Here is a 12571-nt window from a genome sequence, read left to right as displayed (position 1 = left end):
TTAACAATTAACCCTTTGCAGTTGGTAAGCAGAGTCTGCATGTGAGACAAATACAGGGGAAGGAGATGTGCCTCATGCTTCTGTGTGAAGCTGGAGTGCAAGCAGGACTAAAAGAACTGCGACCTGTACTAGTCAGTGCTGTGGCTGCAAGGCATTGAATTTACATTCTTTAAAAAGCATTATCCTTCCCATTAGTATTCAGGACATGACTGTCCATGTAACTGAAGTCAGACACGGACAGAGCACCATTGTGAGTTGCTTGTGCTGATTGTGGTGTGCCTTGTGTGGCCTGTGTGTGTGTGCAAGTGCACTCAGAATCTGCACGTTGGTCCCTCTGGTGACTAGTGCTGGGGTTTGGATAAGGGGATGACACCACTTGCAGACAGCCATGTTCCATTCTTGACTTTTATTGTTCTGAAGCAGGTACACATGCATGGGCACAGGGCATTGAGAATGGGTGTGGTGGGGGGGTTGGAAAAAATAATGGAAGTGGGAGCAAGTAAAATTATAACCAAGTTCTAATTGCAGACACATTCCTTTTGAAACCTGTGATGCAAGATTCAGCCACTTCTTTCAGTGGCAAAAATGGTTGTCTTGTACCTCCTACTGAACACGTTTGTTACAGGACTTATATGTCCCCTTATTTTGCAGAAGTAAAAATGATAAAATGGGGTACCTTGTATCTGGGATTCAGATTCTGACATGTCTGATAATGGAGTCTTTAGTGCTTTGAAGATGAAGGAAAGTTCTGTTTTGCAGAGAATAGGAAACCCGGGGCCTTTCTAGTAACTACGTCCAGATTTGACTGAACGAACATCTCCACCACAAGTTCATCTTCGTGAGAAGTATCTTCAAAGCTCAAGCCCAAGATAAATACCATCCCAGATTTTCTAGGAATGCTAAGCAAAATGCAAGTAGCTAATTTAAAAGTAAGCACCTCTTACGTGCTTTTTCTGTACTGTTTTTTGACAACCTGATAGTCTTTTATTGGGTGTTAAAAATGTACTGGCCTGCAATTTTTCAAAGTTGTGTTAAAATTTTAATAAGAGTATCCTGTCCACTCTAAAGTGACCCCCACTCTGTAAAAGAAAGAGATTGAAGTATTTGAAACAACTGATACTTTATTATAAGTGAAGAGTAGCAATATCAGTTCAGTACAAGTTTGTAGTGCAAACAGAAGCAGTCCTTGGAAGAACGGTAAGTTTTGTAAACTTAGTCTCAGTTGTCATACCAGCAGTTATTGTTCAAAGAATAAGACCCAACAAAAACCAGTTAACGTAATTAGTGTGCCTTAGAGTTTATCAAACTGCATAAAACATACAAAAATATTTCTCTGAATGCATAGACTTATTACTGTTGTTATTACAGTCAGATCGTGATTAAAGTTTAAGTCTTAACACATTAACAGTTATTCTTGGTGGAAACTAGAGCAAATAAAGCTTTTTTAAACCAGCTGCTCCTATAGCAGAATGTTCAGTAGTTAGTGGAAACAGTCCTTACACTGACTCCCTAAATAAAGGAACGGGAAATTAGATACTCTTATTAATTTAGAGCCATTTAACCACTACTGTTTTTCAAACAGTTATTGCACATAATCTGAGCTTACCTCCAAGCTATGCTGGAAAGATAAATACACAATTGTTAAAACCTCCTTTCCTGTCCTACAGAAAAACAAAGTGGGAGCCCTAGTTAGGAAATTTTACTTCATACTGTGTCACAGTCTTGAGCTTCCCAGGAGTTGAACGTGGCATTAAAGTAGCTCAGCTCCTGGCTGAGAAGGGCCAGGACTGAGAGTGGACAGTTAGCAGGGTTGAGGTGATAAGATGTATATGGGCATGTGGGGCAGAGGATGATAATTACTTTGAGTACAATAAGAAGGAATTTTAAGCCTAAGTAACTTGGTGAAATCCTGAACTCATACTCTCTGCTGGCAGAAGGGGTTTCTGTGTTTTCCTGGCATGCAGAAGATGTACAGACTGGGCTTGGGGGAGCTCCTCAGGGATAAAGCAGGACACTGGGAGGGTCTAGCCATGCTGCTCCTACCAAAACATGGTGCTGGTACTATTTATAGTCTAACTGTCGACACTGCAGTGCAGATCAACAACAACAAACACAGCACCAGCTGTGCAGAAGCTCTGCTCTAGTGCAGCTTCATAAAGCAGAGAGGGAAGGAAAATCAATACAATGGGGAAAAGGGGAGGGAAGAAAAATCAGCTCATGCAGAAAAAGTCCCTTGCTCCTCCACCCACCTCAGGACCCAGTTAAGGTTTTTGGTGCAAAGGTCAGCATCATAGTTTTTGGAACAAAAGAAAACAAAAAGCCTCCAAAGTGTAGCTTTGCAGGCTGCCACGTTAACAGGAAAAGCTCCAGCCTGTTTATACTCCAGCAATGCTGCGACTTAAATACTTTGTTCAACCCACAGATGGATGTTAACTGACAAAAAGCAATAGCAGACTACATTGTGTAAAGTTAAGGTTAGTTACTTGCTTGCGCTGTGTTTCCCACTCAGTCTGGCTCACAAGAGCATGGTTTGCTCCCTCCAGCTGTGATCCCTCACAAGGACACTTGTGCTTCCACTGCTCCTCAAACAGCAGAAACCACCACACACCCTGTAACTGCTGTGAGGGTGGGCCACAAACAGCTTACCTGACTGCAGGGGACTGACATCTGGTGGGAGCAGTAAACAAATAAAACCACAAATATAAACACAGATTGGGGGTCCCTTCCCTATCTCTTGAAGCATAAGGGCTTTCCCTTGAAAGAGCACTTCATCTTGTTTTGTGACTTAATTAAGGAGCATTTAAGAGAGGCTTCTGTAGTATCTGGTGGAGGGATGCCATCACTTCAGGTACAATATTCTCACATGGGAAAGAAACATTTAAATGTGGACACACTCCATTTATTTTCAGCCCAGTTAAAGTGTTTCTCCTGTCACCTCAGAGCATTAAGATGTCTAGATAACCCATCTGGAAGGGGCAAGAAAGAGATTAAGGACTTGCACCTTTCACATTTTTAGGGAGCAAGTGTTCATTGTCTGCTAGGTATACCCTCTGACGTTTAACTTAATCAGGAACTTTAAAATATATATATACACACACACAGAGACACACACAATTTCCTGAATCTCCTTTTCCCTGACTCTTACTTGGTCATACTTTTCGTATCAGTAATGACATCTTTCCTGCCCTCTCGTGCCAATACAACCAATAAACTTCCTTGAAATACATTGGAAGCATGTGATTTTTAGTAGACAAATGAGGTATCCCTTAGCTGAATACAGTATCAAGTAAAAAATTAAAAGCAAAAGGGATATTAAATATAAAATATAAACTATTAGTTAAAATAGTAACCCTAACAATAACTTAAGGTTTTACACACACTCAAACTCCCTGCCTTCCAAAGGCAGCAGCCTGTCATTACCAGGTGTTCACATTCCAGGTGCAGCTCCAAGAGTCAGTAAGTCAGCTTGGATGCTCTGCTGTTGTAGCACGGCCTCTCTGTCAGAGCAGCTGCAGCGTTTCGGAAAGGAGAGCTGTCACTTTTCATGAGAACTAACTCCAGCTCTTGGAAGTCCTGGAGTCTGGCAACATCCTTGTCCTTTTAAAGAACAGACAGAGTGACACATTACTCCTAAAAATAGGTGGTTGTTATTATTTATAAAATAGCTGAAGTAAAAACTAAAATTTCAGGGAGGTCACACCTGATGATAGGAATAAATAACAAGAAGGGAAAAAAAATCCTACCAGCATATCTTCTTTCTTTCAAAGAAGGCTTGTTTGGTTTTTCTCCTTAAAATGTACGTTTTCCTCTCGAATGCCATTATGATTTGGCAGTGTTTGCGTGTGTCACACGCCTGAGAGTTGTGATCAAGCTCATTTATGGACCTCCCGAACAGATATTTTTGGAACAGAAGAGCGTGTTCATTTGTTAACAGCATATCTTTAAATTATTCATATGCCAATTCGGGAGGTTTTTTCCACTTACTGTTTGTTCTTTTAGGCAAGCAGAGGCTGAGGAGTACACGGCAATTATGTTAAAAGCACCCTAATGCAGTGCTTCTGATACATTTTAAAAGTCTGTAATAGTTCCATGTGCTTTAGGAGTTGGACACTCTGGGATACTCTGCGCATTTTGACAAGAATATTTTTAAGGTATGAGATTTTAAGAAAATCCCAACATCCTTTTGCATTTGTGTGCTGAAGTTTCTGATTTTTAACAAAGGTGACATTTTACCAATCTTTTTAGAAAAATACCTTCTCTGGTGTCTGAAAAGTGCAAAGTCAAGTTAATCTGTGATTTCAATTCTTACCTTTCTTACTAATGTATTGGGGAGCTTTCTGATCTTCTCTACTTGTTCTGGATTAATGCCCAGTTCACAGCAGCTCACTCTGAGCAGATCTTGGTAGGTCAGTTCTTGTCTGTCCAGTTCAATCTCAATGAAGTCATTGTCTCTGAGGTTCTGGACTCTCACCTTAAGCACAAGTTCTGAGAGAAAGGATTAAAAGGTGTTTTTTTAAAAACAAACAACAAAAAAACACCACCACAAAGGGCAACCAACCCAAACCTAACACTTCAGTAATTTACCATTATCTTCTGGATTCAGGTTTTATAATACAATAACTGTGATCTCACTGAGAAACACTGTGAGTTAATAGAAGCTTCCAGCAAAAGTACACAGGGGAACCATGTTTAAACTCTGTTTAAACTCTGATCCACCCAGTCATGAAGTCGTTAACCAAACTACCAGAGCTGCATTTGACTCTGTAATAATACAGTGTAGAATTTAATTTTTCATGTCACTTGGACTGATCTTTCCAGTCGTTTGCAGAGTTACCATGGTTAAAATAGAGGCATCATAGCAGCAGAGCAGGAGAAAAAATTCAGGATACTTGGGTCCACAGAACTCAACTCTCTGCCTCTGTTCTACTTGAGTCTGAAGCAGAATGACTCTTTAACCTCACTATTCCCCCACTAACAAAGCCACGGCACACACTGGGATAGAAGGGCAGTTAATGGCCCCTCCTTACCTTGCATGCTGTAGGGGAAGGTCCCAGTGAAGAAGAAGGGCTGGAAGGCCGGGGTGGGGCTGGTCACTGAGGTGTGGGGCTGCAGAGGCCCGGCCTGGCTGGGTGCTCCTGGGGAGCAGAGCCCCGTGCCGGGGGGCACGGCTGGGGGGCACACGGGGCCGTTGGGCACCGCTGGCCTGGCGTGTGCCGGGGCTGTGCCAGTGGTGGGCACGGGGGGCGGCGGGGCCACGGCGTCCAGCACGGGGGAATCCTCCTGGCTGCTGCATGGCGAGGGTGTGCATACACTGTCGACCTGAGTTGTTGATGGACAAGGGCTGGTTTCGCACTGGGAAGCAGAAGAGATGGAAGCACTTTCATTCTGGGATTCTGCCAAGCTGCCTGGAATGCTTTCTTCGATGTAAACGTAAGGGAATGGTGGGTTGGCCAAGTAGTTTGCAACAATTGGCAAATTTAAATCCTTCACTCCTTGGCATTCAGTTTCTTCCTCTACTAATGAAGTTTGAAAATGGGAAGTAGGGGACGGGGAGAGAAAACAAACCATCATGTTACTGGACAGATCTTTCTCATTTTGAATAGTTTTCCTGTTGTGTCTTAAAACTACATCGCATTCCAAGGTCACCAAAGGATGATAGTAATGTACCATAAGCATGAAATACCTGGGAGGCAAGTAGCTATAAAGTGAAAGAAAAACCTATAACTGTCTACAGTATATCCTATGTTTTAAAAACAAAGTGGGGGAAAAAAATAACCACTGAAAGACGCATCATTTCTAGCAGTGTTATTCCAATGCTTTCAAAGGAATTGTATGGCCAGTAGTTCTTTATTAAATCTCATTTTACAATGCTTTTAATAGCACTGCTGTAAATAGTTTACTAAGACCCAGGCCAGCAAATTCAACATAGTATTTCTTCAGGCAAGTGACTACTTGCTGTAATACCCAAACAAACTCTTCTCTTGCTTAAAAGCACTGCAGTAAGTGGCATTCCTGCCTGACTGAGGATTACAGGACATTAACAGTAATGTCAAAGCAGTTTAGAAAGATCAGCTTAATAGCACCACACTCCCAGAATAAAAACTAGGAGAATCTAAGTGATATGTGTTTATTCCCTAGGAAATATGTGAAAGCTTAACAGACAGAAAATGAAGGCAGCTGTGATCAGGGTTCATCCTTGTGGGCTTGACAGTTTAGATGGTAAAAACAATGTGAGTCGTTTGCCACAAACGAAGCCCAAGAGATGAGCACTTTTCCCTAAAGGAAACAAAGGTATCATGCAAAGAACATGTCATTCCTTCAGTGGTGACTGTCGGAACCTGAGTCACGATTTAGCTGCAACTTCATTTAAGATAACCCTGCACTGTTGATGTAAGAGCAGATCACTGTAGAGAGCAATTTAAGTGCAATCAGCGGAAGACAGAAAATCAACATTTCCAAAGGTGAAGCGCTTTAAAATTTTCATCTGGAGCACAGTACCTAAATTCTGATGGGCAACAGGCACTGGCAGCGTTCAGGAGTGTCACACACATCTAACTGGGATTGCTCTGCATATGAAAAGTGTAGATGGCAGAATTATGGGGCAAAAATTAATCATGCTGCAAGTCACAGTATAACAACATGCCCAGAAGCCGTTAACTTTCTGGAATGATGCAGTTCTTTTGAAAGGATTTGTAATTTTCCGTTATGGTCAGACAACAGGAAAATTGTACAGTTGTGAAAGCCTCCTGCATGTTAGCTTCTGCTTAGTGACAGCAAACAGGACTGCAGCAGCACATTTCCCAACGCATACTGCTCTTCCATCCCTTGGTGACACAGCACAGAATACAAGGCCTTCCTACCTGAAAGCCCCATGTCTATTTGCCCAAGTATGAATTCCAGTTAAAAATCACTTATCTAATGAGACACAACGGTCCCAGCCAAAGTTTTGCCAATCCACTGCCTCAGATAAAAGCACTAAAAATGCTTTAGTGTTTAGACCAAGAATTCTAGATGACTTCTAAGGTAGGAATGGTACCTCCCAAAATCTTCCTGATCTCTGGTTTTGATGTTAACTGTGCAGCCAGCTCTCCTTTGGCAGTGAGGATCTGCTTATCCGCTCCAGCCTCCAGCAGGCAGGACACCACCTGAGCATGGTTCCGCTTACAGGCCCAGTGCAGGCAGGTCCTGCGGGAAGGAGAGCAGAGGAGTTGGGATCCATGGCAAGCAAGTCCCACTTCACCTGAGCTGTGCGTAAAGTGAGGATAACTGGGAGTAAAGTTTCCTTCATTACATCGCTTTTTAAAGTTCTAAATCTACTGTAAGTTGTGCGGGGCAGAGCCCTCCTTTGCTTTCCTACAGCACGGAGTGACTCCCATCGCTATCCCGTGTTGGCACCAGCGACTGGAAGAGGTCCTTGGGCAAACGCGAAGTGACAGGTGGAAGGAGGGCGGCCTGCTTTTATCGTGATCCTCTTTAGCAGTAAATCTCCGAGCCTCCCGAGATTAGCTTTTCCTTTTTCGTAAATAGGGAAACTAAGAAACACAAGAGCCGCGACCCTCCAAGAGGCTCCCCCCACCCCACGCCTTATGGATGGACGCCCGAGTGGCGTGCGGGACGCCCCGAGTCCAACCACCGCCAACAGCGCGCAGGGAAAGGCAGCGGGGAGAGGAGCCGAGCCCGGCATCGGCCCCGGCCCGCCCCGCGTCCCCCGCAGCCCCTCACCAGCCGTTGATCTCGTTGCGGGAGTCGATGTCCGCCCCCGCGCCCAGCAGCCGCCGCACCTCCGCCACGTCCCCCAGCGCCGCCGCCTCCCGCAGCCGCTCCTCCAGCTCCCGCGCCTCCGCCGCGCCGCTCATGGCCGGGGCCGGGCACGCCGGGCACGGCCCCCCTCGGCCCCTCCCCGCCGCTCCGGAGCCCGTCGGGAGGCGCCGGGCGGTTCTTCAGCGCCGCTGCCCCGCCGGGCCCGGCCCGCCCCGGGTCCCCGCTCCGGCCCCCGCGGCCGCCGCCATCTTGTGCCCGGGGCGGGCGGGCAGCGCCGGGGCTGCCCCGGCCCGGAGCGGACGGCCCTGGTGTGGGATGGTGTGTCCCGCTCTGGGCACCTCCCTGCGGAAAAACACAACGAGCTACGGGAGAGGGCCCGGCGGAGGCCGCAAAGATGGTGAGGGGTCTGCAGCATCTCTGACGAGGAGAGACTGGGGGACCTGGGCCTGTTCAGTCTGGAGAAGAGAAAACTGAGAGAGGATCTCATGAATGCATATAAATATCTGCAAGGCGGGTGTCAGAGGATGGTGCCAGACTCTTCAGTGGTGCTCAGTGACAGGACAAGAAGCAACGGCCATAAACTAAAGTGCAAGAAGTTCCACCTCAGCATGAAGATGAACTTCTTTCCATGGAAAGTGGCAGAGCACTGGAACAGCTGCCCAGGGAGGGTGTGGAGTCTCCCCCTCTGGAGACATTCCAAACCCACCTGGATGCATTCCTGTGTCACCTGCTCCAGGTGACCCTGCCTGGGCAGGGTGTTGGACTGGATGATCTCCAGTGTTCCCTTCCAACCCAGATGATTCTGTGTGACCCCTCCGGGTGCTGGAGTGGGATCCTGGACAGGGTGAAAAGCCCCAAACTGGAGCATTTCCTCTGATAGGCTCATCCCAGCCTCGCTCACCACTCTGAGCCCTGTGTGGAGGCTTGAGGGGAGAAAGATCACAGGGAGAGGGAGAAACTGTGGGTCAAAACCGCCTGCCTGGCAAAGGCACATCACAGAGTCGTTCAGATTGGAAGAGACCTGTAAGATCATCAAGTCCAACCATTCATCCATCACACTGGCCTTGCCCTTTTCAGGGTGTTTTTAACCGGCAGCCTGGCTCCTGCCTTCGAGCTATGAGGCTGCCATGGGCTGGGGCCAGGAAGGTAGCACAAGGATGTGTTCAAATCCAGGGACTGGGACTGGGCAGGTACCACAAGGATGGGTTCAAATCTGTGGGTCAGGAGTAAAACCCACCAGGGGTTTCCCCAGACATTTCCAGCCCTAGCATCTGCAATTCCCAGCCCTTTCCTCATCAGCACATTGCCCACACTCTTAATTAAATCACTGCAACCTGTGTTGGGGAGCTCATTTAACTCCAGGCTTTCTGTTTTGGCATCAGCGTCTACCACCAAGGAGAAATTTGCACTAAGCTGTTTGATCTTTTTATTTCATTGCTTAATTTTCTTATTAGTGACATTATTTTTAACCTACCGTTTAATTTTGGACTTGGGTTGCTGTTCCTTTTGTCTGCTGCTCCTGCTCTGGCAGTTGTGGCAATTAGGCTGTGGTAATGCTTGCAGCATTACCATCCAAGCAGTTCCCAAATATCTATCCATATAAATGAAGCTTCAAAACACAAACAAACAAACAGGAGAGACAGAAGCCCACAGGCCAGACATTTCTGTTTCTCTAAGAGAGAAGCATCCCTGCAAACTGCCCTTGTGAAGGCAGGAGGGGCAAGCTAGTGGTGACATTTTTAGCTACCATGGCAAAGGTTACACGGTGACTCAGTGGTAAGTTTTTCACACCACATCACATGCTGGTTATCCCGTGCAACAGGCTGCAACACACTGGGCAAAAATTTTGCCCAGCTCATACCATAAGACTCAACTCTATGAGAAACAACTGGATTTAGAGAATGTTTTGCAAACAACATTTACCCAGCAACAGCCTTGAATTCTGACCTCAGAGACCTGGAAGACCAACCTTCACTGGACATTGCTGTTACCTGAATATTTTAATTTTAACTTGCTTCCTTTTTCAGTAAAAGCATCTTAAATGATCACTTCTTAACCCACAGTTCCTTTTGTCTGTTTTCAGCATCTGTGGCATAAAGCTGTAAAACCAAGACAAGGCACACCAAAGCAGAGACCTAGGGATACCTTATAGGAAGCAGGACAGTCCCTTGCACAGTGTGAAAGCTTTAAATCCCAATTTGTTACATCTGGATAAATCTAATAGGATAAAGTGGCAAAAGAGTCTTTTCCAAAGTCATGCAAGGCAACTCTCAGATAGGTGGGGAAAAGCTGTTTGGGTGGCAGGTGCAGGGATAGGCCCCAAACCAGAAACACCATTCCTGGTTCTCCAGTACTGCTGCCACTAGATGTCACAGTGGAACAGCAAGAGGAACCCGGAGTGTGGCTTTGTGCTTCTTGCTATAATCGTAAAATGCCTTTAAATTTGTCTCGGCACATCCATAGTGTCTCCATACAGCTTTGATCCTGCGGATTTCAAAGCTCCGTGTGGTGCAGAGGGACATTATGCAACGCTTCCACACAGGCGCAGGGGAGCCAGTGCAGGGAGCTGCTTTCTGGGGGGTTATGGGCTTTTTCTCTTTTTTTTTTTTTTTTTTTCCCCCTCTACTTGATCTCCTCTCTCAAGGCCACACAGGGCTTTTAAGGACTCGAAGCCGGCGGGTGATGCACTGAGATGCTCTCTCTCACGCTCTCTTGGGATGAGTATCCTACTCCGCCGTGCCTGTGCCAAGCCCTGTTAAATGCGGCTCGGGCTCACCATTGCTTAGTTACACAATGTACTTCTCCCCAGAGTCATGAGATCTCCTCCTGCAAGGAAGACTGTGTGGAAGAGGATTAGCAGCGAGTTCACTTGACTCAGAACTCCCCACTGCCGCCATGAGCCCTCCTGCTCGTGCCCCGCGCGTGGAGCCCCACACGCGTCGCCCCTTCCCCATTTATTGGCACCAGTGCTGCGCACACCAAATCCCAGCAGAGCCAAGAACTTGCCCTTTCCCTGCTCCTTTCCCATATGGCAGCTGGGTCTGTCTGTGCCCGTGCTCGCCAGGCCCCCGCGGTGCTGTACCTGTGCAGGGCACACGTGCCCACACCTCCCTGCCGAGAGCGGATCCTGCGTGGATCCGGATGCACCGAGGCAGGTGCCAGCGGAGGGCTGGCCATCCCCTTTGGAATCTGCTGGGAACCACACATGGTGCTGTGCACTCATGGCTCGAGCAGCCACTTTTCCTTCCAAATGCTAAATGCTCTTGGCCTTCGGTGGGAACACGCTGAGCTCTGAGCCGCAGCGAGTGTGTGTGTGTGTGCGAGGCCCAGATCAGTGATGTTTTGTTTCGTTGTGATTTACAGGTGCTCGGTGCTCCCTGTGTGTTCCCCAGCCGAGGGGAGCCGTGCCCGCCAGCCCCGAGCCTGCGGCATTGCCGGGAGCGCTGTGCACGCCTGGCACCGCAGAGCCAGCCCTTCCCTCTGACAGGCTTGGAATAACCACAGGGGAGGCTTGGGCCATTCTTTGTCCTCAGAGCAAGTTTTCCAGATTCTGTTGGTTAAGTTTTAATATCTGTCTTTTTGCAAGCTTCCGACTGTGCCCAAAGCTCTGGATTGGTTCTTTTCTCCTTTTTTGGAGAAACCATGGTCTGTCTGTTTGCTATTTGCTCCCGTTTTTTTCAAGGCTTTGACAGTTTTTCATTCCCTTTGCATTTCAGGTTTCATTCCCCAAATAACTCCATTCCTCCCCATTTAACCAACTTCTCAGTTATTGAAAGTTATGATTAAACATGTTTTTAAGGGCTTAATTCCCAGTTACACAGTGATACTGACAGCTGTATGATCATATTTGAAACACCCAATCCCCACCCAACCCACCCAAATAATGTTTCTGGCAATTTAAATCAGCACTTGTGCACTTGTTAGAAATAAGATTTAGGGATGGTCAGAAACCTTAAATATTATACTTTGTGCACGGAGAGAGATTTAAAGCCATTATGGGATTAAGGCTCAGGGAGATGGAAGGACTGGTGGAGAATAAAGATGGAAGGAATTAAAAGTCAAGCCTAAATATTCACCTATATTTAAACTAATTTATCTTGACCACTTTGGGCCTTTCAGCGGGTGTTTGAAGGCACAGGGGACAATTTCAGAGGAGGAGGTTAAAGTCACATGTAAGAAGCAGTTTATATTATACCAGTTTTTGTGCTGGCCCCACGGAAGTCCCTGTGTGAGAGTTTGTAGGTGAATTAGGTTAAATTGAAAACTCCACATTGTCAAGTCTGAGCCTGTGTCACCCCACACTCACTTCATGCCCATGGGAAGAAACACACAGCACAAAGGCTGATTCATCTCATTCTGGGACAGGAGTCTAAAATAGCACAGCCAAATCATCCTCTGGAGATGCCTCTTGTCTTCTACCTGCTGTCAAAGGATCCAAAGGGAATGAGGTTTGAACCCAATAATTTCTAGCTGCCTAGTGCCAGGCAAGATGAGGAAGGGTGGCTGGGGCTCTGCACAGCTCAAGAATAGTTCCTCTATTCTTGATGAGATAAATAAATCATTCCAGTGAATTCCAGAGTTTCAGGGAACTCAAACATCATCTTTGCTTTGACCATAAATTACAGCTTTTTCACCAAATCACCAGGCAGGAACCTCAACACTGATAGTGTTACAGAGGGCTGGAATTTAGGACAGGTCTTAGCCCCCTGGAACGTCCCTGAATTGCAGTGTAACCAGCTATCTCATGGGTTTTCAGTCCTGCTGAGCATCCTGCAGGGGCTCAAGGGCAGCAGAGGACCTAAAAAAAAGA

At 46.6% G+C, this 12571-nt stretch overlaps 1 protein-coding gene across 2 annotated transcripts; it reads right to left on the bottom strand.

Moving 5' to 3' along the window:
* Positions 1 to 1101: 1101 nt before the first annotated feature.
* On the bottom strand, positions 1102 to 7856 carry LOC126641906 (ankyrin repeat domain-containing protein 40-like). 2 transcript variants are annotated; one of them, XM_050319068.1, is made up of 5 exons: positions 7723 to 7856; positions 7037 to 7185; positions 5028 to 5516; positions 4310 to 4485; positions 1102 to 3597 (listed from the first exon to the last, which is right to left on the bottom strand). In XM_050319068.1, the coding sequence occupies exons 1-5, from the start codon at positions 7854 to 7856 to the stop codon at positions 3454 to 3456; spliced, it is 1092 nt and encodes a 363-aa protein (XP_050175025.1). In that variant the 3' UTR covers positions 1102 to 3453. The 2 variants fall into 2 exon arrangements, with proteins under 2 accessions (XP_050175025.1, XP_050175026.1); XM_050319069.1 differs by having other exon boundaries at positions 5028 to 5513.
* Positions 7857 to 12571: the final 4715 nt, after the last annotated feature.

The sequence above is a fragment of the Myiozetetes cayanensis genome, unplaced genomic scaffold, assembly GCF_022539395.1.
Source record: "Myiozetetes cayanensis isolate MyiCay16 unplaced genomic scaffold, myiCay2020 scf22, whole genome shotgun sequence".
Taxonomy (NCBI): domain Eukaryota; kingdom Metazoa; phylum Chordata; class Aves; order Passeriformes; family Tyrannidae; genus Myiozetetes; species Myiozetetes cayanensis.
This window is presented reverse-complemented; position numbering and strand designations above follow the sequence as displayed.

What these genes read in the sequence shown, in the direction of transcription:
- LOC126641906 (XM_050319068.1), bottom strand. Translation starts at nt 7,856, where the DNA reads ATGAGCGGCGCGGCGGAGGCGCGGGAGCTGGAGGAGCGGCTGCGGGAG. An exon ending in CGCAACGAGATCAACGGCTG is followed by an intron (nt 7,186 to 7,722) that starts GTGAGGGGCTGC and finishes TCCTTCCCGCAG; the next exon opens with GACCTGCCTGCACTGGGCCT. An exon ending in GATCAGGAAGATTTTGGGAG is followed by an intron (nt 5,517 to 7,036) that starts GTACCATTCCTA and finishes AAACTTCATTAG; the next exon opens with TAGAGGAAGAAACTGAATGC.